Consider the following 24,220-nt stretch of genomic DNA (forward strand, 5'->3'; position numbering starts at 1 on the left):
GGTGAATCCAACATTTTACCTTAGAAGTCTATCGAGTTTTTATGCCAATTGCCCTTACAGAATAAACGTGATACGTGCAGATATGAAGCCAAACAAAGTTCAAACTGGTTCACCACGATTACTTTTATCTGATTTGGTCCAATGACAACCATGTGACACACAAAGCAGAACAAAGAATGCCAATAAGCATATTCCCAAAACACAATTAAATATAATCTGCCTTTTGGCTGAGGAGATTGTTTTCTAATCATTAGGTATGGAAGTATATGAATGATTGAATCATATTTTTCACCACAAAGGTCAAGTAGAAACGTTTCCGATCAACAAAATTAAAGAGACGTGACCTCTGAGCAAAAACTCATATCATGATATACAGTATGAACAAGACCCATCTGAATGAACTTTGCCTCGTGTGCATGGATGGCGGAAACGTGCACGTTTCTGGTTGCAGGTATCAGTGCTCACGTGTGCAGAAATGTGTGCGTGTATATCAGATGAGAACGTATGATAAAACAAGACTGCCACAGGTTTTTACAGGGTCTCAATGGAGGCCTTTATTCCCATTAAACAAAGAAGTCATGAACAGCAGTTAGTTTGGAAAATAATTACATTCAAAATGTGCCACTTACCAAAAATACAGCTAAACTTTTAAAACCGCAGTTCATATAATAGTTCTAGGTTTGTACAATTCCAGTAACTTTCCCCAAACTCCCAGGCTTTCCAACAATCCTGGTTTGAATGTTCCCGTAATCAGGAGGAAATTGCTGAATACCCGGAGAATCCTCCCAACAGGGATTTCTGAAAAACCTGGGAATTTTAGGAAAGTTAATGGAATTTCTCCACCCTAAACAGTTCATATGATTTTGGTGGAATGGGTCTTAAATAAACATGTTTGTTTCCTCAAGTTTCTAATGGTCACCATAAAGTCGTACTTGAATTACTATCAGAGATCTGTACAACATACTTCCTGTCCATCAGTCCCCTGTCCATACACACACATTCACACGTTGTTTACATATATTTATTAACTGTTGCTTGCCTTATTATAATACATTTACAACCAGTCCAAAGATACACATCTCAGTACCATTTCTGTGTTTTTAAGTTATCTGACTGATAGGTGAGGACTTGTTCTAAAAACCAGAGAAGTAGAGTAGTTTTGGTATGGGTATGGCTGAAGTAAAACCATGAGTCAGTCGGAGCATCCCAAATGGCACCCTAGTCCCTATATAGTGCACTACCTTTGAGTAGTGAAAAACGGACTGCTTCCAGTATCTCCAGAGAGAGAGAGAGAGAGAGAGAGAGAAAAGAAGTGTGTATATTAGAGGATATGGGTCATTTCTGAGGCGTGCTGGGGCCTTTACACAGGCACGCAAGCGCACACACAAATGCACGCCCACATAGGGCTGTATTAGGAGGTAAGAGTCTACCATATAGTTCATTACATGACATACACGTACATACGGCCTGCGTATCTAATGGCACCCTATACCCTATATAGTGCACTACTTTTGATGATGCACTAGATAGAGAGTAGAGTACCATTTGGGACGCATCAACACTCTCCCAGCTCTGTACTTTAGAAACAGCAGAGGGAGACAAAGCCACTTTATTTACAGACATTCATTGATTCGCTAGTTGAGCCCACAGAGAGAAGAGGTGCCTGAACGAACAGCATATAGAAAATAAAGGTAAAGTATTTCCCCCTATATAGCTCAGAATTTTCATTTTTGACCAAGGCCCATAGGGCTCTGTTCAGAAGTCGTTTTGGGACGCCGACATTGTGTTGGTAGAGGAGCTGAAGGTGTCCCAGCAGACAGACAGACCTCTCTATACAGTCTGGTCTGTATGTCCTTAACAGGTAAATATACTGTACAGTGTAGGCTAAATACTGTTTAGTGCAGCCAGAATAGTGGATAGATAGACCCTCCCCCTGCAATACTGACACCACTGTTGGGAAGACTGAGGTTACTGAGGCCTGCCTGACAGACCCACCTTTCCTGAACATATCAAGGTTGTTACTCCACCCTAACCATTATATAGTGTCTGTCCTCTCTTCCATGCTCCACCCGGACAGTAGCCTCCATTCGACCAGTCTATCCAGACGAGAGGCTAACTCAGGTACTGGCCATGGAAATCCAGTGTATGGACAGAAGTGGATTTTTGTCTTTGGCAGTAAGTCCCTCAAATCCAGCCATGGTGAGAAGAGGAGGGGGGAAGCACACATGTTTGCAGCCAAGTGCAAAGAGTCTCAACTTGGTTGGTTTATTGGTCGTGGATAATAAGTCCACCTTTTGCTTTTTACCATGTATCCATACAGGTCTGGTCTGTGGGGATGGAATCTGAGGTGTGCTGTGAATGACCACGGGTTAGAGGAAGAAGAGGCTTGGGATTGGTCTGGTTGGGCTGGGTTGAGAGCTCTGTATGGTCATGGTGGTGGTGTTGTTCAGAGAGTAGGCCGGGGTTGTATTCATTACCATAGACCGTAACAAACACTGATCCTGGGTCAGTTTGGCATTCTCCCCACCAATGGTTAAGGTTAGGATTGGGCGAGCATAAGCTGGTACTAGATCTGTACACGGGGAAAAGTCTCTCCTCTGGTTTCTACCTAAAGATACCCTCATACTCCAGCAGGATGAGCTCCACTATCTGGTTCTGATAGACCATGTGGACTGCCATGTTCCAGGTCTCTGTCTCGGGTCTGAGCAGGGTGGGGCCAAACACTATGGCTACGCTCTGGGTGGTCATACGGTTCTCCTCACCATGGTCAATCACCCTGCAGACAGACAGAGAGAGATCAAGTTGCTTTATTTAACCAGCCAGTTAAAATAAACACAACTTCTTCTTCACATTGACGGGCCTGGCAAGAGGTGATGAAAGTAAGTAAAAGCACAGTATGTGTGTGTGTGTGTGTGTGTGTGTGTGTGTGTGTGTGTGTGTGAGTGAGTGAGTGAGTGAGTATGAGTGAGAGAGAGAGTGAGAGAGAGAGAGAGAGAGAGAGAGAGAGAGAGAGAGAGTGAGTGAGTGAGTGAGTGAGTGAGTGAGTGAGTGAGTGAGTGAGTGAGTGAGTGAGTGAGTGAGTGAGTGAGTGAGTGAGTGAGTGAGAGAGATGCGGGGTTATTAGAGCCAAAGCTGTAACATTATATAATTGTACAGAACATTTATATTTCTAGAAAACCTAGGAATTTTGCAACCCTACTCCTGTTAGCCAGTAGATCAACATGAATAACACAATCAGATCACATTGTAATTTAGTTCACTGTTGAAGTGTGACTTACTTCCTGAGGTGTTTGAAGAGGGCCTGCATGGTGTCCTGATTGGGTTTGGGCAACTGTTTGACCAGCTCCTTGATAGACTGGACACGCTGCATGTAGTCTGGGATCTCTGTTTAACAGGAAGTCAGGACAAACGTTACAGAAAAAAATGGTCTTAGACACAGTAAAAACAACACTAAAAAGCCTTTCATGAACTAACACTCACATTTCACTTGTCCCCCCCCCCCCCTAATATACTGATCAAACATATAAATGCATCACGTAAAGTTTTATTCCCATGTTTCATGAGCTGAAATAAAATAACCCAAAAATGTTCCATATGCACACATTTGTGCACAAATGTATTTGCGTCACTGTTCATGAGCATTTCTCCATTGCCAAGATAATGCAGCCACCTTACAGGTTTGGCAAATCAAGCAGGTGATTAAACAGCATGATCATTACACAGGTGCACCTTGTGCTGGGAGAATAAAAGGCCACTCTAAAATGTGCCGTTTTGTCACACAACACAATGCCACAGATGTCTCAAGTTTTGAGGGTGCGTGCAATTGGCAGGCTGACTGCAGGAATGTCCACCAGAGCTACTGCCAGAGAATTGAATGTTCATTTCTCTACGCCCAACTGGCCTCACATCCGCAGACCACGTGTAATCACGCCAACCCAGGACCTCCACATCCGGCTTCTTCCCCTGCGGGATCGTCTGAGAACAGTCAGTCGGACAGCTGATGAAACTGTGGGTTTGCACAACCAAATAATTTCAGGACAGACTGTCAGAAAACGTCCCCGGGAAGCTCATCTGTGTGTTCGTCGTCCTCAGCAGGGTTTTGACCTGACTGCAGATCGGCGTCGTTCGGTTGGCAAATGTTCACCTTCGACTATACCGGGCAGATGGTAGACAGTGTGCGCGGCGTCGATGTCACCGTTGTCAACAGAGTGCCTCATGGTGGCCGTGGGGTTATGGTACGGGCTGGCAAAAGCTATGGACAATGATCACATTTGAATTTTATTGATGGCTATTTGAATGCACAGAGACGAGATCCTGAGGCCCATTGCCCTGCCATTCATCCGCCGCCATCACCTCATGTTTCAGAAAGACAAAGCACGACCCCATGCCGGATGGGACTGTCTTTCTGTACATGTCCCAGTCCAACCGGTAATTTGACCATGATAACAAGTTTAGATAGCTAGGACCTAAACTAACTTAGCAATCCAAAAAATGCTAGCTGACATGGTCAAATTGACTGACTATCAGTGACTGACATAACAAGAGATGCACAAACACATTTCTAAATTGCACTTTGTGTGTGTGTGTGTGTGGGGGGGGGGTTGATCCGAGGGCCTTCAAAAGGGCATCAGTTGCCCACCCATGATCTAATAACTCAATGACATGTATGCCATGTATTTACAGTAGTCACAACCTTCATCAACATTAAGTAATAGCACACTTGTAATGTCACTAATGATGATAAATGAAGAACATTTTCAATTAATGGAACAGTGTACTCACTGATGGCATTGACAAAGTCATGGAATAAGTTGTAAGTGAAGAGCGGTTCAGGTAGCTCTCTAAAGAACATCTTCAACGCTCCCGTAATCACGTGGATATCTTCCCATTGTCCCTCCTCAAGGTCCACCTTCTCATCTACACACACACACACACACACACACACACACACACACACACACACACAAACACACATAAAGACACAGGGTTATTCAGTGTACTACGTAGTGTGTACGCTATAGGTACAAGTATACATGTTTGCAGTTAGAGTTGCACAATTCTGATAAATTTCCTAAAATCTCCAGAAGTCCTGGTTGGAGGGAATAAGCAGGAAATCCTGAATACTCTAACCGGGACTTCTGGAAAACCAGGAGATTTTGTGGTAAAGTTGCAGTAAAAAGAGAGAGAGAGAGAGGAGCACCTACCATGATTGACAGTGAAGCGAGGGGACAGTAGCACCTACCATGATTGACAGTGAAGAGAGGGGACAGGAGCACCTACCATGATTGAGAGTGAAGAGAGAGGACAGTAGCACCTACCATGATTGACAGTGAAGAGCGAGGACAGGAGTACCTACCATGATTGACAGTGAAGAGAGAGGACAGGAGCACCTACCATGATTGACAGTGAAGAGAGGGGACAGGAGCACCTACCATGATTGACAGCGAAGAGAGGGGACAGTAGCACCTACCATGACTGAGAGTGAAGAGAGAGGACAGGAGCACCTACCATGATTGTCAGTGAAGAGAGAGGACAGGAGCACCTACCATGATTGACAGTGAAGAGCGAGGACAGGAGTACCTACCATGATTGACAGTGAAGAGAGAGGACAGGAGCACCTACCATGATTGTCAGTGAAGAGAGAGGACAGGAGCACCTAGCATGATTGACAGTGAAGAGAGAGGACAGGAGCACCTACCATGATTGACAGTGAAGAGAGAGGACAGGAGCACCTACCATGATTGACAGTGAAGAGCGAGGACAGGAGTACCTACCATGATTGACAGTGAAGAGAGGGGACCGGAGTACCTACCATGATTGACAGTGAAGAGAGGGGACCGGAGTACCTACCATGATTGACAGTGAAGAGAGAGGACAGGAGCACCTACCATGATTGTCAGTGAAGAGAGAGGACAGGAGCACCTAGCATGATTGACAGTGAAGCGAGAGGACAGGAGCACCTACCATGATTGACAGTGAAGAGAGAGGACAGGAGCACCTACCATGATTGTCAGTGAAGAGAGAGGACAGGAGCACCTACCACGATTGACAGTGAAGAGAGGGGACAGGAGCACCTACCACGATTGACAGTGAATAGAGGGGACAGGAGCACCTACCACGATTGACAGTGAAGAGAGGGGACAGGAGCACCTACCACGATTGACAGTGAAGAGAGGGGACAGGAGCACCTACCACAATTGACAGTGAAGAGAGAGGACAGTAGCACCTACCATGATTGACAGCGAAGCGTAGTTTCTGGATGACAGCCAGGTTCCCACTCACTCTGTACAGCCCGTCCACATTCAGAGCTACAGACAGAGAAACACAGCACCATCATCACACAAACGTTGGCAGTAGCCCAATTGTTTGCATTGTTTTAACTTTCCTTCATGGATATGCAAACTCAACAAAGGCCTTTAAATTGCACTCTATCTACCAGGCGCTCTATCTGTTTAGAGTGCCTGGTAAGCCTTTATTCTTCCTGCTAATATCATCACAGCATCAGAATGAGAGACAACCGACAGACAGACACAGGAGCACATGGTAACACTGTCTCCGACCCCTGGCATCATAACACGCTATTACACGGTCATAACCATGTCATAATCTGTCATAACAGCTGACGTAACCTGTCATAATATGGTCATAGCACTGTCATGACACATATATTTACACCTGTTGTGACATATATTGTGTTATTTTATGGCTGGTCAGGACACCTAAATAAGAGCGTCAAAACACACATTTATTCAAATGCGTTTCTTCCCTGTCAAGAGGTTTCCTTTCGTTTGAAAGTTTGTTAAATCCTTTGTTGTTGTAATGAAATCTTTAAGTCATTTTTTTTCATCATATTTTAAAGAACTTGAAGAAAACACACTTTATGACACTGTTCTGAAGCATTATGACATCATATATGACACTGTCCTGAAGCATTATGACATCATATATGACACTGTTCTGAAGCATTATGACATCATAATCATACAAGCCAGATAGGCCTGTCACGTACATGCCCTTGTGTCAGTTATCAGTCATAAAGAAGGTGTCTTCATCCTGCTCCTGAAATCTGATCTTTCATTCAACCTGGTCATCAGCAACACAGCATTGGGACAGCTACATGTCTGACATCAATGTGTGCGCAATTACAATGGTAATTTAATATGGACAATTTCAGAAAATGTTACATAACAGAAAAGTACTATTGACAAGTAGGCTATAGAGTAATGGAATGTTGGAAGGTTTTGTGTGTTTTGACACTCACGTAGGTGTGTCATGACAGTGTTATGACCATATTATGACAGGTTATTACATATTATGAGAACGTTAGGTGTAAAGTGTTTCCGAGCACACATACCATTGTTTTCCATGTGGTCGATGCACATCGTGAGGAAACTTGGCACGGATGCGTTCTCTCTCTGACAGAGGTCACTCAGACTGCAGCCAAACACCTGGTCTGAGACACACAGACAGGGAAAGGTTTATTATTATAGAGGTCCAAAGTACTTCGCTACTGGAAAACAAAGGCTCTTCTATCTTTAACACAACAAGTCAATGGCATGGATTTAGTTTGCCAAAATGGAGTCCTAATTGTGCACGTGTGGTAAAGTTCTCTGTTTAGAAATAGAATCACTAGAATGGACATCACCATGTCAGCTACACTGAGTGTATCAGGGTCGGGGTCAATTTGAAATTCCTGAATTTAATTAAATTCGACCCACACATTTGAATTTTAATTGGTTACACCCCACAGGAAGCAGAATTTGAATCAAATTAAAATAAGTAGAATTGAATTCAAACCAATTAAAATCAATTTAACTTAGACATATGACACTCATTCTTTATACAAAGATTTTGCCAAATGCACCTGCCACCTCTTAAGAAAACAGATGCCCTTTGCAAATATTAGTTTGATTCTAATTTAATGATGTCAAACCATATTTTGTTCGTATTTTTGTCATTAGATGTTAGGTTGTTACCTTACATTCTGGAGTGTTTGATAATGCATTCTGGGAAATATATACATCTAAGTGAATAATTAATTATTATAGACAACCTACAAAATTATCTTAAAATATTTCCAGACCACTGTAATTATTTAAAACTTTAAAAGAATGAATTAAATTCTACTTTCTTTAATTCAAATTAAATTAGCATTCTGCTTCCTGTGGGGTGTGGCCAATTAAAATGAAAGAATTCAAATTGAAAGACCAATTTTCAACTCAACTCAGAATTGACCCCAACCCTGTCAACCCTGTCAACTTGCTTTGGTCTGAGAGGCTATTCCCATTCTAGCATTTCTATTTCTATGGTTCAGTGCTGTCCCTCTGTAATACCTTTGATGTAGCCCTTGTCTCTGACGGCTTGCAGAGTGGGTCTGCGTGTGAGGAACTTCATAAGTTTGTGTCTGGTCTTCTTGTCATCTGATGTGTCCATACTGGTAGAACTCTTCATGGCTACAGACCAATGAGAATAGAAGTTCAGGTGACACATTTACTGCTAACTCTAGAAACACTGACAGGTTTCATGGCTATAGACTAATAACAATGGGATTTGACCATATTATTAACAACTTAACAAAATAAATGGATCATCAACAGCTTCTGTAGAGAAATAGCAATGGGAGATGACTTAAAACACTGACACGCATGATGATCAACAATAACATCATTGGTAGACAAAGATTAACGATCTCAAACGTATATGTGGGTTTGGGTTAGGGTAACAGACAGACAGAGACAGACAGGCTGCACGAACCTCTGCTCTTAGAGTCTCTGTGATCTTTCTCTTTGTCTTGTTTCTCAGCTCCAGGAGACTCTGGCATGTCCTCCTCTATGGCCTCATCTGACTCCCAGGCCTACAGTGTGGTAGGTAACACACAAACAGGGAAGCAAGAAGGGGACAGTCAGAAACAGGTAGGATACCTTTGGGCTGGCAATAGCATCAAGGCCCAATGACTAAACATGCCAACACCGCCACTTAGTGGATATATGTGGAACTGAATCAAGAATTTCAAGATCATTTCAATTTCAAGGTGACAAACATTATGATGAATCAGATTTGTGTCGTGTGTGTGTTTGTGTAGACTCACGTGTGTGCTGATGGTGTCCGTCAGTGCTCTGTACCAGTCATTGACGAAACTGTCATTCTCTGACTGGATCAGCAGCTCTGTGCCCTGACGGGTTTTCAGCTGCATGAGGAGACAAATACGTTTTTGAACAGTAAGACCAAGACTCCAACATGAAATAATCCTCCCTGTCATCATTCATGTTCTATACACGTAGTGCTACCATTGTCTGAGGCACCGCTATAGCCTAAAAAAAATTGCCCCAAGGGGACATATTCAAGCAGGTTTTATTAATATTATTATTTATTTATTGAACCTTTATTTAACGAGGCAAATCAGTTAAGAGCAAATTCTTTATTTACAGTGACGGCCTACCGGGGAACAGTGGGTTAACTGCCTTGTTCAGGGGCAGTCAAACCCAGTTTGAGTTTTGTGTAGGAGCTCACTCACCTCTATAACATGTTTCTTGCTGGACTTGTCTTTGGAAGCCCACTCTATAGATCCTCCTCTCAGGTCCACAGTAAACTCTGGCTTGGACTGGATGCCTCCAAACTACAGGGAGAAACAAGTACACTACATGACCAAAAGTATGTGGACAAATAGTATGCTCGTCAAACATCTCATTCCAAAATCATTGGCATTAATATGGAATTGGTCCCCACTTTGCTGCTATACCAGCCTCCACTCTTCTGGGAAAGCTTTTCACTAGATGTTGGAATATTGCTGCGGGGACTTGCTTCCATTCAGCCACAAGAGCATTGATGTTGGGCGATTAGGCCTGTAGGCCTGGCTCACAGTCGGCGTTCCAATTCAGGTCAAGGCTCTGTGCAGGCCAGTCAAGTTCTTCCACACCGATCTTGACAAAACATTTTTGTATGGACCTCGCTTTGTGCACGGGGGCATTGTCATGCTGAAACAGGAAAGGGCCTTCCCCAAACTGTTGCCAAAGTTGGAGGCACAGAATCTTCTGGAATGTCATTGTATGCTGTAGCGTTAAGATTGAACTTTACTGGAACTAAGGGGCCAAGCCAGAAACTATGAAAAACAGTCCCAGATCATTATTCCTCCTCCAAACTGAAGAGTTGGCACTATGCATTCGGGAAGATAGCGTTCTCCTGGCATCCGCCAAACCCAGATTCATCCGTCGGACTACCAGATGGTGGCAAGCTTTACACCACTCCAGCACATGCTCGGCATTGCGCATGGTGATCTTAGGCTTGTGTGTGGCTGCTCGGCCATGGAAATCCATTTCATAAAGCTTCAGACGAACAGTTCTTGTGCTGGCGTTGCTTCCAGAGGCAGTTTGGAACTCGGTAGTGAGCGTTGCAGAGGACAAATAATTACAGTTGACCAGGGCAGCTCTAGCAGGGCAGACATTTTATGAACTGACTTGTTGGAAAGGGGGCATCCTATGACACAACGTGCAACGTTGAAAGTCACGGGGCTCTTCTGTTAGGCCATTTTACTGCCAATGGTTGTCTATGGAGATGGCATGGCTGTGTTGCAAAATGTTATACAACTGTCAGCAACGGGTGTGGCGGAAACAGCCGAATCGACTAATTTGAAAGGGTGTCCACATACTTTTGTAAATACGGTGAAGAAACACACGACACCACAATGTGGTGTCAATGGAGCTTGTCAATCCCACTGTCAATCCAGTGTTTTTGGTGAGATATTACTGAGGTAATGTTGTGTCTAAGTTAGAGTTTGTCATCTATTACTAAACAACAGGTGCATCATTGAGATTTTATATATATACACACAGTCATTAAAACTAGTTTTTCAACCACTCCTCAAATGTCTTGTTAACAAACTACAGTTTTGGCAAGTCGGTTAGGACATCTACTTTGTGCATGACACAATTAATTTTTCCAACAATTGTTAACAGACAGATTATTTAACTTTTAACTCACTGTATCACAATTCCAGTGGGTCAGACATTTACATACACTATGCTGACTGTGCCTTTAAACAGTTTAGAAAATTCCAGAAAAGGATGTCATGGCTTTAGAAGCTTCTGATAGGCTAATTGACATAATTTGAGTCAATTGGAGGTGTACCTGTGAATGTATTTCAAGGCCTACCTTCAAACTCAGTGAGTCTTTGCTTGACATCATGGGAAAATCAGAAGAAATCAGCCAAGACCTCAGAAAAACATTTGAGACCTCCACAAGTCTAGTTCAACCTTGGGAGCAATTTCCAAACGCCTGAAGGTACCACGTTCATCTGTACAAACAATAGTATGCAAATATAAACACCATGGGACCACGCAGCCGTCATACCGCTCAGGAAGGAGACGCATTCTGTCTCCTACAGATGAACGTACTTTGGTGTTAAAAGTGCAAATCAATCCCAGAACAGCAGCAAAGGAAGTGAAGATGCTGTGAAGATTCTGGAGGAAACAGGTACAAAAGTATCTATATCCACAGTAAAATAAGTCCTATATCGACATAACCTGAAAGGCCACTCAGCAAGGAAGAAACCACTGCTCCAAAACCGCCAAAGAAAAGCCAGACTACAGTTTGCAACTGCACATAGGGACAAAGATCGTACTTTTTGGTCCTCTGGTCTGATGAAACAAAAATAGAACTGTTTGGCCATAATGACCATCGTTATGTTTGGAGGAAAAAAGGGGAGGCTTGCAAACCGAAGAACACCATCCCAACTGTGAAGCATGGGGGTGGCAGCATCATGTTGTGGGGGTACTTTGCTGCAGGAGGGACTGGTGCACTTCACAAAATAATCATCATTATCATCATCATCATGAGGATCAAAAATTACGTAGATATATTGAAGCAACATCTCAAGACATCAGTCAGGAAGTTAAAGCTTGGTCGCAAATGGGTCTTCCAAATGGACAATGACCCCAAGCATACTTCCAAAGTTGTGGCAAAATGTGTTAAGGACAACAAAGTAAAAGTATTGGAGTGGCCATCACAAAGCCCTGACCTCAATCCTATAAAACATTTGTGGGCAGAACTGAAAAAGCGTTTGCGAGCAAGGAGGCTTACAAACCTGACTCAGTTACACCAGCTCTGGCAGGAGGAATGAGCCAAAATGTATTTATAGTGGGAAGCTTGTGGAAGGCTACCCAAAACGTTTGACCCAAGTTAAACAATTTAAAGGCAATGCTACCAAATACTAATTGAGTGTATGTAAACTTCTGACCCACTGGGAATGTGATGAAATAAATAAAAGCTGAAATGAATCACTCACTACTATTATTCTGACATTTCACATTCTTAAAATAAAGTGGTGATCCTAACTGACCTAGACAGGGAATTTTGACTAGGATTAAATGCCAGGAATTGTGAAAAACGGAGTTTAAATGTAGTTGGCTAAGCTGTATGTAAACTTCCGACTTCAACTGTACATTTATGTACAGTACCAGTCAAAAGTTTGGACACACCTACTCATTCAAGGGTTCTTCTTTAATTTGACTACTTTCTACATTGTAGAATAATAGTGAGGACATAACAACTATGAAATAACACATATGGAATCATGTAGCAACCAAAGAAGTGGTAAACGAATCAAAATATAATTATTTTCATGTCTTCACTATTGTTCCAACAATATAGAAAATAGTACAAATAAAGAAAAACCCTGGAATGAGTTGTGTGTCCAAACTTTTCACTAATATATATATATATATATATATATTATATTATGACCTCTAAGTCCTCATTTGGACTAATCTTCCAAGAGTCCTTAAACATTAAAATACAATTTATAATACAGATCACATTTTCACATAAACACAGCAAAAAAAGAAACGTCTCACTGTCAACTGCGTTTATTTTCAGCAAACTTAAGATTCAACAACAGACAAACTGAAGAAGTTCCACAGACATGTGACTAACAGAAATGGAATAATGTGTCCCTGAACAAAGTAGGGGTCAAAATCAAAAGTAACATTCAGTATCTGGTGTGGCCACCAGCTGCATTAAGTACTGCAGTGCATCTTCTCCTCATGGACTGCACCAGATTTGCCAGTTCTTGCTGTGAGATGTTACCCCACTCTTCCACCAAGGCACCTGCAAGTTCCCGGACATTTCTGGGGGGAATGGCCCTAGCCCTCACCCTCCGATCCAACAGGTCACAGACGTGCTCAATGGGATTGAGATCCGGGCTCTTCGCTGGCCATGCCAGAACACTGACATTCCTGTCTTGCAGGAAATCATGCACAGAACAAGCCTTAAGGCTAGTGGCATTGTCTTGCTGGAGGATCATGTCGGGATGAGCCTGCAGGAAGGGTTCCACATGAGGGAGGAGTATGTCTTCCCTGTAACGCACAGCTTTGAGATTGCCTGCAATGACAACAAGCTCAGTCCGATGACAGTGACACACCGCCCCAGACCATGACGGACACCACCACATCGATCCCGCTCCAGAGTACAGGCATCGGTGTAACGCTCATTCCTTGGACAATAAACACGGATCCGACCATTACCTCTGGTGAGACAAAAACGTTTTTGTCCAAGGAATGAGATGTTTGGATGTACCGATCCTGTGCAGGTCTTGTTACACGTCTGCCACTGCGAGCACGATCAGCTGTCCGTCTCCCTGTAGCGCAGCCTTAGGCGTCTCACAGTACAGACATTGCAATTTATTGCCCTGGCCACATCTGCAGTCCTCATGCCTCCTTGCAGCATGCCTAAGGCACGATCACGCAGATGAGCAGGGACCCTGGGCATCTTTCTTTTGGTGTTTTTCAGAGACAGTAGAAAGGCCTCTTTAGTGTCCTAAGTTTTCATAACTGTGACCTTAATTGCCTACCGTCTGTAAGCTGTTAGTGTCTTAACGACCGTTCCACAGGTGCATGTTCACTAATTGTTTATGGTTCATTGAACAAGCCTGGGAAACAGTGTTTAAACCCTTAACAATGAAGATCTATGAAGTTATTTGGATTTTTACAAATTATCTCTGAAAGACAGGGTCCTGAAAAAGGGGCGTTTCGTTTTTTGCTGAGTTTATAACACACTGTTTAAAACAACAGACATACAGTAATACTCTGACATATTGACCAGATAAATACTCTAGCAGTTTGAAAAGATAGATTGATTACTTCATCTACCATAGTCCTGCACAACCATCCAATTCATTATATTTAAATGGTTCTAAAGTATGGTTTGAATTTATATATTGAAAAGTTTCTGGTTTGCTCCGATAAAATTATTCAATTTCTTTATTACACTAAATCGAAATGTTCTTTTAAGCATTTCTCTTTTCGGCCTATATACAGTAGTACACTACTTTAGACCAGACAGGGTGGGGCTTGACCACCGAGGAGAGCCTCCAGTTGCCTAGCAGCGAGAGTAGCAGCTCAGCGAAGGAGGAGCCACCAAGGTACAATTGGCCGAGCGTCGTCCAGGTTAGGGTTTTGCTGGGGTAGGCAGTCAGTGTAAATCAGAATGTATTCTTAAATGACTTGCCTAGTTTAATAAAGGTTAAATAAAAAAATACAACAAAAAAAAAAGTTATATGTTTTGCTGTAGAGACGGATGGGGTAAATTGCCATGTAAGAGGATCTATTCCTGTTCTACTCTATTTCTAATGGTTTGAACACTCGAGTGTAGAGTACAGTAGCAGATTGACACTACTCACCCAGCTGGTCCCGCCCCCCTGGCTTTTAGTGAATAGTAGCAAGGAGCCCCGAAGGACTGTCCAGGACGACGTCCAATTTTTCCTGTAAAAAAACACACACACACACACACACACACACACTCAGGCTGAGGCCACACAGAGACGTAATAAAGAAAACATCTGAATTTATCAGTGTCAGTTTTTGTCTGTCAAAAGTTCCAACTTAAGTCAACGTTTGTATTTTTTCAACAGACAATCATGCCAGTTGTCCGTCCTCCATCAACGGATGACTCCCATTGAAAGACGATTGGCTCAAGCCGCTATTTCGGACACAAAATCTATTTTTTGCTTTGGGGCAAAAACATCATCGATACATCTTATTTCAACTCAACCAAACACTCCATGTTGTGTTGCTTTGACCAGCAGCTTATCCATGTCTGTCGGATATTCCTGCTCCTCTTTCCTAAAACAGTACTACTCACCGTACCTTCTTGCCGTGCTCAGTGATCTTGGTCACATTAAGAACACCACACTTCTCTGAAGGCTGCAGAGAAACAGAGAGGCACACATCATCATCACATGTAGACAGGGCCAGACACGACTGACAGGGGGGAAAAAACGCAATACACATTCTCTGTCACAAATTACACCCTATTTCCTATGTAGTCCACTACTTCTGACCAAAAGGCACACAGACATACAAAAAGCAGCCCAAACCAGAGAGACTGAAGGAAAGAGTAGACGAGAAAGTAGGAACTTTAGTATGACTGAAATCATGCAGTGAAACCACAGCAGGACAACACTTAATAGTTTCCCCACAGTCTAGTCTGTGATACTGTGTTACAGTCACCACCACTAGTCGGTTACAATACAGGTAGAATATTTACAGAGTCACCAGTAACAATTCAGGCACAACAAGTGACCAGAGTTTCTACAGATTTTCTACCATTTTCTATGAAAATTGACATCAGTCGACCACACAGTAGAATAGAAGACAGAGGAGCACAAAGGGAAGGCCACACTTCAGGAGAGGAGAGAGAGAGAGGGGGATACTAACAGAGGTGGGGGGCTTGAGGGACGAGGGGTCTGAGGAGTCAGAGTCAGAAGAGGAGAGAGAGAGAGAGAGAGAGGGGGTTACTAACAGAGGTGGGGGGCTTGAGGGACGAGGGGTCTGAGGAGTCAGAGTCAGAAGAGGAGAGAGAGAGAGAGAGAGAGAGAGGGGGGGGGGGTTACTAACAGAGGTGGGGGGCTTGAGGGACGAGGGGTCTGAGGAGTCAGAGTCAGGAGAGCCGGGGACCTTGGGGCCCAACGCCGCATCCTAGTGATGAGAATGACAACACAGTCTAAGAACTACTGAGTACTTCAGAGGGATGTTGCAGAAAGCACGATCAATAAGTTAGCCAGCTAACTGTCCGAAATATTCTGAAATACCTGGCTTGAAATTAGCATGGTATAATGAAGTTGACAACTAACAACACATACCTGTATTCAAGATTATATTTGAAAATGAACCAGGAAATAACGAGATCTCCAGTATCTGACTGCTTTTTTGAATGATCCTGCTTTCTGCAACAGCCGCAGAAGTAAACCAACACATGGTTACATGGACAGTTAAGGACAGATAGAGTTGTTGAACGTTGTCAAATATTCTTTCAAAATAACATAATTAAACCATGCAATTAATATATTTAGATTGAACCTCAAATCAAACTAACTGAGGGAAAGGAAAGGTTGATATCGCCATGCTTACATGCTTACATGGATACTAGATATATCATTGTAGATTATAGAAGTGATTATAGATATGATATATTATTATAGAAGTGATCAATGGGTCATCATTAAATGTCATATCGTTTTTCAGATCAATAGGAATAATAATTAACAGGAGGAAGTGCACTCAGGGGTGGCAGCAAGCTCGGAACGTGATAGGCCTGATTGGATGAAGGCATAATTTGATTAGATGAAGGATAGTGATCATTCTCGCTCTCTGTGATTATCAAGCGAGGTGATTGGCTGCTGGGATTGGAGGGTGTAGGGGCACTGACTTTTGTCTGTCTGTAATGGTGGGGGCGGCCAAAGCCTGTACGGAAACGCAGAGCAGAATCATGAGTCTACAACTACCCCCTCACATTCACATCATGATCGTGTTCGTGTTCCAAATGGCACCCTATCGGGGAGGCAGGTAGCCTAGTGGTTAGAGCGTTGGGCCAGTAACCGAAAGGTTACTGGCCCAGAAGGACAAGGAAGAAATCTGTCGTTCTGCCCCTGAACAAGGCAGTTAACCCACTGTTCCTAGGCCGTCATTGTAAATAAGAATTTGTTCTTAACTGACTTGCCTAGCTAAATAAAAGTTAAATAAATTGTACTTTTGACCAGGGCCCTGGTGCCATTTTGGGACTCAAGACCTTACATTCACATAATAAACAAACTCACTAGACAAGATACCCCAGAGACTAGAAATGTGACCTATAATGAAACTTTAATTTTTGGGGGGCATCTCACCTTGTCGTTGGTGTCCAGTGCGTAGGTGCTGTGTCTCCACTTGGTCAGGACGATGGGCTCTACATGCTTCCTGTCCAGACTGCGGCTCTTAGGGGTGTCTCCTCCGCCCGGCAGGGGAGGAAGGGAGTGGTTGTACTGCAGGCAGACACACAGAGAGAGAAAGAGAAAGAGAGAAAGAGAAAGAGAAAGAAAGAGAAAGAGAGAGAGAGAGAGAGAGAGAGAGAGAGAGACAAACATCATACAGAGGTACTAATAAACATTAACACTTTCAACGAGAAAGACAAACCTATATGAAACAAATAAGCATAACTATGTTTGGGGACAAGCAACCAGTCCAAACTATTAAACTAATGCTGTGTTCATAACCAACTGGGAAGGTGGAAATTACCAGTTGTGAAGTCCAGTTGGATGCATTCATGTGCTTTGAACTCATTGAGAAACGCAGACTGGATCCCAGGCTATGACGCAGCCGGCCGCGACCGGGAGACCCATGAGGTCACGCACAATTGGCCCAGTATCATACGGGTTAGGGGAGGGTTTGGCCGGCCGGGATGTCCTTGTCCCATCGCACTCTAGCAACTCGTGGTGGGCAGGGTGCATGCACGCTGACACGGTCGCCAGTTGTACGGTGTTTCCTCCAACACATTGGAGCGGCTGGTTTCCGGGTTAAGCAAGCAGTGTGTTAAGAAGCAGTGTCGCTTGGCAGGGTCGTGTTTCGGAGGATGCGTGACCTTCGTCTCTCCTGAGTCCGTACGGGAGTTGGAGCGATGGGACAAGACTGTAACTACCAATTGGATACCATGAAATGGCCAACAAGCTGCGTCAACCATAAAAGTACAGCTACCATGTCTGTAAACAAATGACAGTGTTTAAAAAACATATGCTGTTGCATTTAACTACAGAAAACGCTGTTATGGAGATAATTTCCTTGGTAAGTGACGTCAGAGGTCACCATGTGGGAGATGTCGGAGCTCAGGGATGACAGACGAGTTCCCCACTAGTAATTGCCAGTTGGAGGTGCATTCAAGTAGATTTTTCCCACTTGGTTATGAACGCAGGGTAAACTGGAGGTAGTGTACTTGTCCTGGGCCATACCTTGGGCAGCTTCCATTCAGATCTTGAGCCGTCAGCACTGTAGTAGTAGGGTCGGCCCTGTTCATCAACATGCTTTATCCACTGGACGGACACACACACACACACACACACACACACACACACACACACACACACACGACTAGATGAGCATCACTGACACACTAAAAAAGCACCTAGTGTGGTGCAGTGGTCCGGTCTAAGTGTAATATAGAGAAGAACTCAGAGGCCATGACAGTGAAGACAGACACAGAGCGAGTCCCCAGTACCTTCTCATTAGTATAGTCACTAACATACAGAGTGTGTCCATGCTCATCCAGCTCTTCTGACCAACCTCGAGGCGGGGAGCCATACTGGCTGTCTGATTGGCTAGAATACGTGCTGTGGCAGTTGTCCTCCAACGACAGAGGCTGGTAGCGACCAATGGCGAGCGAGAGGAGAGGAAGGAAGGATGGGGAGAAAGAGAGAGGCAGAGTTGTCTATGATTAGGGGGAAACGGAAGAGGGAGAGAGAGGGGGAGGCAGAGAGAAAGAGGCAGAGAGAAGGAGAGAGAAAGAAATAAAGAGAAAGGGAGGGAGAGAAAGAGAAAAAAAGAGAGAGAGAAGGACCAATCACCATTGCGTTATCTATGCATAGAGAATAGAAAGCACCAATCACGATTAACCACAGTCAGAGCTACAGTATAGAGGTCACAGTCACCCACAATGTACAGCCAAGAACACTGCAGTCACTCACAGCATAGCACCAATCCTTTGAAATCTTTCAAATACTTTAAGCATTTGCTCTAGCCTGCCTGGAGTGCCAGATGAGAGGGGTTTACAGTTGTGGGACTATTCTATAGGTCCATTAAAACCCTCTAGAGTCTGCCTGAGGCTGGGTTTTTACTAAGCTAAAATATGGAATTGTTTTTAGAGGGTCATACCAAGGATCATTTAGCTATTTGTTTTTGAATTTTAGGACCACTGTAGGTATAAAAAATATATATAAAAAAAGTATTTGACGAAACATTGAATTGGGCCTCACTGCCATTAGCCCATAGAAACGCTTTGAATAACTTTCAGTTTTTATTTGTTTTATTTTTTATAATTGAACCTTTATTTAACTAGACAAGTCAGTTAAGAACAAATGATTATTTACAATGACGGCCTAGGAACAGTGTGTTAACTGCCTGTTCAGGGGCAGAACGATAGATTTGTACCTTGTAAGCTCTGGGATTCGATCCAGCAACCTTTCGGTAGTTGGCCCAACACTCCAACCACTAGGCTACCTGCTGCCACGGTTCCGGTGGCATGCATTGAAACGCGGGGGTCTTTTCGTGGCTTTCTTTTGCAAATTACTATGAATTAACAGACTTATTTCCTAAAACGTTTCAATACTAATCATCATATTAAGATGTGGGACATTCATTGTGTGACAATAAATATCTAGCATGTCTATTGTGCTCCAGAAGCCAGAATTTGTCCATCCGCTCTCAACAGAAAGAGCTGGCCGTTACTATACGAGAGAGATTGGAGGACTCTCTCTCTCTACTTATGGAACCCGATGGAGGACTCTCTCTCTACTTATGGAACCCGATGGAGGACTCTCTCTCTCTACTTATGGAACCCGATGGAGGACTCTCTCTCTCTACTTATGGAACCCGATGGAGGACTCTCTCTCTCTACTTATGGAACCCGATGGAGGACTCTCTCTCTACTTATGGAACCCGATGGAGGACTCTCTCTCTCTACTTATGGAACCCGATGGAGGACTCTCTCTCTACTTATGGAACCCGATGGAGGACTCTCTCTCTCTACTTATGGAACCCGATGGAGGACTCTCTCTCTACTTATGGAACCCGATGGAGGACTCTCTCTCTCTACTTATGGAACCCGATGGAGGACTCTCTTTCTACTTGTGGAACCCGATGGAGGACTCTCTCTCTCTACTTATGGAACCCGATGGAGGACTCTCTCTCTACTTGTGGAACCCGATGGAGGACTCGCTCTCTACTTGTGGAACCCGATGGAGGACTCTCTCTCTACTTGTGGAACCCGATGGAGGACTCTCGCTCTACTTATGGAACCCGATGGAGGACTCTCTCTCTACTTGTGGAACCCGATGGAGGACTCTCTCTCTACTTGTGGAACGCGATGGAGGACTCTCGCTCTACTTATGGAACCCGATGGAGGACGATATGAAAGAAAATACCGTCTGTACTTTAACCTCATAGTCATTCTATTATTTCAACTCCAAAGTGCTGGAGTAAAGAGATAAAACAACAAAACATTTGTCACTGTGCCAATATCTCTAGCTGAAACAGACAGATTTTGATAGAAGATTTTGTCATGATGATTATATTTCTGCGCACAGACAAATCAAATCAAATCAAACCGTAAGGCTCTCCAGAGGGTAGTGAGGTCTGCACAACGCATCACCGGTGGCAAACTACCTGCCCTCCAGGACACCTACACCACCCGATGTTACAGGAAGGCCATAAAGATCATCAAGGACATCAACCACCCGAGCCACTGCCTGTTCACCCCGCTATCATCCAGAAGGCGAGGTCAGTACAGGTGCATCAAAGCTGGGACCGAGAGACTGAAAAACAGCTTCTATCTCAAGGCCATCAGACTGTTAAACAGCCACCACTACCATTGAGTGGCTGCTGCCAACACACTGACACCGACACTGACTCAACTCCAGCCACTTTAATAATGGGAATTGATGGGAAATGATGTAAATATATCACTAGCCACTTTAAACAATGCTACCTTATATAATGTTACTTACCCTACATTATTCATCTCATATGCATACGTATATACTGTACTCGACTGCATCCTTATGTAATACATGTATCACTAGCCACTTTAACTATGCCACTTTGTTTACATACTCATCTCATATGTATATACTGTACTCGATACCATCTACTGCATCTTGCCTATGCCGCTCTGTACCATCACTCATTCATATATCTTTATGTACATATTCTTTATCCCCTTATACTTGTGTGTATAAGACAGTAGTTTTGGAATTGTTAGTTAGATTACTTGTTGGTTATTACTGCATTGTCGGAACTAGAAGCACAAGCATTTCGCTACACTCGCATTAACATCTGCTAACCATGTGTATGTGACAAATACAATTTGATTTGATTTGATTGATTTGAAACTTCGACTCTAGCCAGGCAAACTCAATCAAGCACATGTACATTTTTTTTGTTGATGATTTCAAACAGTATTTGAACACAGGTCTGAAAATCACAGAGAGCCAGAGATCCCATACAGTATTTCACTGAGCCCTGCTCTAAACATTGTGACCAGGTGTCGAGAGTTAGACATGAAAATTAAAATACTGCAGTGACATAACCCACAAGAGTCACAGTTTAAGGAACACTGAGTGCTTCTGGCCACAAGATGGCAGTGTGGTGTTCTACAAACCACTCCAAAAGATAACTGTGATACTGCCAGAATGCAGCAGTGATTCTTTCTGTCAAATGTGTTTGGATGGGCTTATGAGAGTACAAGCACATACTCCATTAGTGTTCATGCATGCGTTTGCATTTGCTTGTGTCTGTGCCTGAATGTGTGTTTGAGTAAGTATGTGTGTGTGTTTCCAATATACAGTATATGTCCCAGTATCTACGTACCTCTGCCTCCCCAGTACCTTTGCCGTGAGTCTCCCCCCGGCTGCTGCTACCACTGCTAGCGTCCTTGGCTCGGGGGGGCTTCCATGTCCGCTCCTGGGTGGCGCGGTTGAAGTAGTAGTGTCTGCCGTTCTGGTCCTTGGAATTTAATTGAATTTAAAATCTTGAATTGTCCATTAAAATATTATTTCATAAAGAAATGGACATTTGTCTGGTGGTTAAAAAAAAGTTAAGTGACAAAGAAACGTAGACCAGGCAACATGATATAGGCTTGTATTCCAAATGGCACCCTATTCCTTATATAGCTGGGCAATGGTGAAAAGAAGTGCACTAAATAGGGAACCATTTGGACGGCATTCTTATATGATACGTAAAGTTACAATACACAACACAGTGACAGTACAGACCTTGTGTGTCTCCCAGTCTCCCAGGACATGCAGTGGGGAGCTGGAGGGGTTGGGAGGTCGGCTCGACCGAGAGATCTTCAGCTCCTGAAGGTTAGAGTAGACAGGAGACTCCGGTCGACCACCCTGACCCGATGGAGAGACAGTCTGGAGCAGAGGGAAAGAGAGGTGTTGTTGAATGGCTTGTTTCATAGAGACAGTGGAGGAGAGATGAGGGAGTGAAAGAACGAGCTTCCGCAAACCAACAGTAGAGTCCGGCGATAGCAAGTGAAGGAAAGTTCCCCTTTTGCATTCAGCTGACCTTCGTTATGTTGAGATCGGGTCCTTTATAGAAAGGGCCAGGGGCCTCATTTATCAATATTGCGTAGAAACTATTCTAAAATCCTACTTAATGGAATTTTGAATGTTCGCAGGCATAGAAAAAGTGATTTATCAAACAATCCAACGTGCATTATAAGCCAGTCGGTAGGAGATGACCATTGATATATACCAAGTCGGTAGGAGATGACCATTGATATATACCAAGTCGGTAGGAGATGACCATTGATATATACCAAGTCGGTAGGAGATGACCATTGATATATACCAAGTCGGTAGGAGATGACCATTGATATATACCAAGTCGGTAGGAGATGACCATTGATATATACCAAGTCGGTAGGAGATGACCATTGATATATACGTTCTTAGCCTTAGTATTGGTGTTTGACCTTGACAATTTGCATTGAGAAACGCCCCTCATTGACCATATATAGTTGAAGTCGGAAGTTTACATACACCTTAGCCAAATACATTTAAAATCAGTTTTTCACAATTCCTGACATTTAATCCTAGTAATAATTCCCTGTCTTAGGTCAGTTAGGATCACCACTATATTTTAAGAATGTGAAATGTCAGAATAATTAGGAGAGAATTATTTATTTCAGCTTTTATTTATTTCATCACATTCCCAGTGGGTCAGAAGATTACATACACTCAATTAGCATTTGGTAACATTGCCTTTAAAACTGTTTAACTTGAGTCAAACATTTCAGGTAGCCTTCCACAAGCTTCCCACAATAAGTTGGTTGAATTTTGACCCATCCCTCCTGACAGAGCTGGTGTAACTGAGTCAGGTTTGTAGGCCTCCTTGCTCGCACAAGCCTTTTCAGTTCTGCCCACACATTCTCTATAGGATTGAGGTCAGGGCTTTGTGATGGCCACTCCAATACCTTGACTTTATTGTCCTTAAGCCATTTTTCCACAACTTCGGAAGTATGCTTGGGGTCATTGTCCATTTGGAAAACCCATTTGCGACCAAGTTTTCACTTCCTGACTAATGTCTTGAGATGTTGCTTTAATATATCCACATAACTTTCCTACCTCATGATTCCATCTATTTTTGTTTCATCAGACCAGAGGACATTTCTCCAAAAAGTACGATCTTTGTCCCCATGTGCATTTGCAAACCATAGTCCGTCTTTTTTATGGCGGTTTTGGAGCAGTGACTTCTTCCTTGCTGAGCGGCCTTTCAGGTTATGTCGATATAGGACTCGTTTTACTGTGGATATAGACACTTTTGTACCCGTTTCCTCCAGCATCTTCAAAGTACAGGTAAACACTCGGCTGACCAGTATTTATTATCCAACCACTAAAACCATGATAAAGTAAATAATAGTCAACCGAAAGGGAATAGGCCTACAGGTAAACACTCGGCTGACCAGTATTTATTATCCAACCACTAAAACCATGATAAAGTAAATAATAGTCAACCGAAAGGGAATAGGCCTACAGGTAAACACTCGGCTGACCAGTATTTATTATCCAACCACTAAAACCATGATAAAGTAAATAATAGTCAACTGAAAGGGAAAAGGCCGGAAGGAAGGGAAAAGAGGGAAGAAATCAGCCGAGAAAGGAAAGGAAACACTAAAATGTATTTTGTACATTGACCTACAA

General features: G+C 43.3%; 1 protein-coding gene across 4 annotated transcripts in view; it reads right to left on the reverse strand.

The window, feature by feature from the left end:
- Positions 1-528: 528 nt before the first annotated feature.
- Positions 529-24,220, reverse strand: part of LOC115102837 (rho GTPase-activating protein 12-like) — a 137,950-nt gene continuing 114,258 nt past the window's right edge. The window contains exons 3-19 of one of the 4 annotated variants that reach the window (XM_029623188.2): positions 22,286-22,429; positions 21,882-22,016; positions 18,517-18,726; positions 18,251-18,331; positions 17,156-17,290; positions 15,888-15,968; positions 15,133-15,194; positions 14,672-14,753; positions 9,515-9,616; positions 9,089-9,187; positions 8,755-8,854; positions 8,334-8,453; positions 7,355-7,453; positions 6,231-6,308; positions 4,783-4,917; positions 3,279-3,384; positions 529-2,776 (exon numbers count right to left, since the gene is read on the reverse strand). In XM_029623188.2, coding sequence (XP_029479048.1) covers positions 2,605-2,776; positions 3,279-3,384; positions 4,783-4,917; positions 6,231-6,308; positions 7,355-7,453; positions 8,334-8,453; positions 8,755-8,854; positions 9,089-9,187; positions 9,515-9,616; positions 14,672-14,753; positions 15,133-15,194; positions 15,888-15,968; positions 17,156-17,290; positions 18,251-18,331; positions 18,517-18,726; positions 21,882-22,016; positions 22,286-22,429 — 1,941 coding nt within the window. In that variant the 3' untranslated portion in view covers positions 529-2,604. The remainder of the gene's footprint in view (positions 2,777-3,278; positions 3,385-4,782; positions 4,918-6,230; positions 6,309-7,354; positions 7,454-8,333; positions 8,454-8,754; positions 8,855-9,088; positions 9,188-9,514; positions 9,617-14,671; positions 14,754-15,132; positions 15,195-15,887; positions 15,969-17,155; positions 17,291-18,250; positions 18,332-18,516; positions 18,727-21,881; positions 22,017-22,285; positions 22,430-24,220) is intronic. The other 3 variants (XM_029623192.2, XM_029623191.2, XM_029623193.2) reach the window with 3 other exon arrangements.

Source organism: Oncorhynchus nerka, linkage group LG20 (genome assembly GCF_034236695.1).
Source record: "Oncorhynchus nerka isolate Pitt River linkage group LG20, Oner_Uvic_2.0, whole genome shotgun sequence".
Classification (NCBI taxonomy): domain Eukaryota; kingdom Metazoa; phylum Chordata; class Actinopteri; order Salmoniformes; family Salmonidae; genus Oncorhynchus; species Oncorhynchus nerka.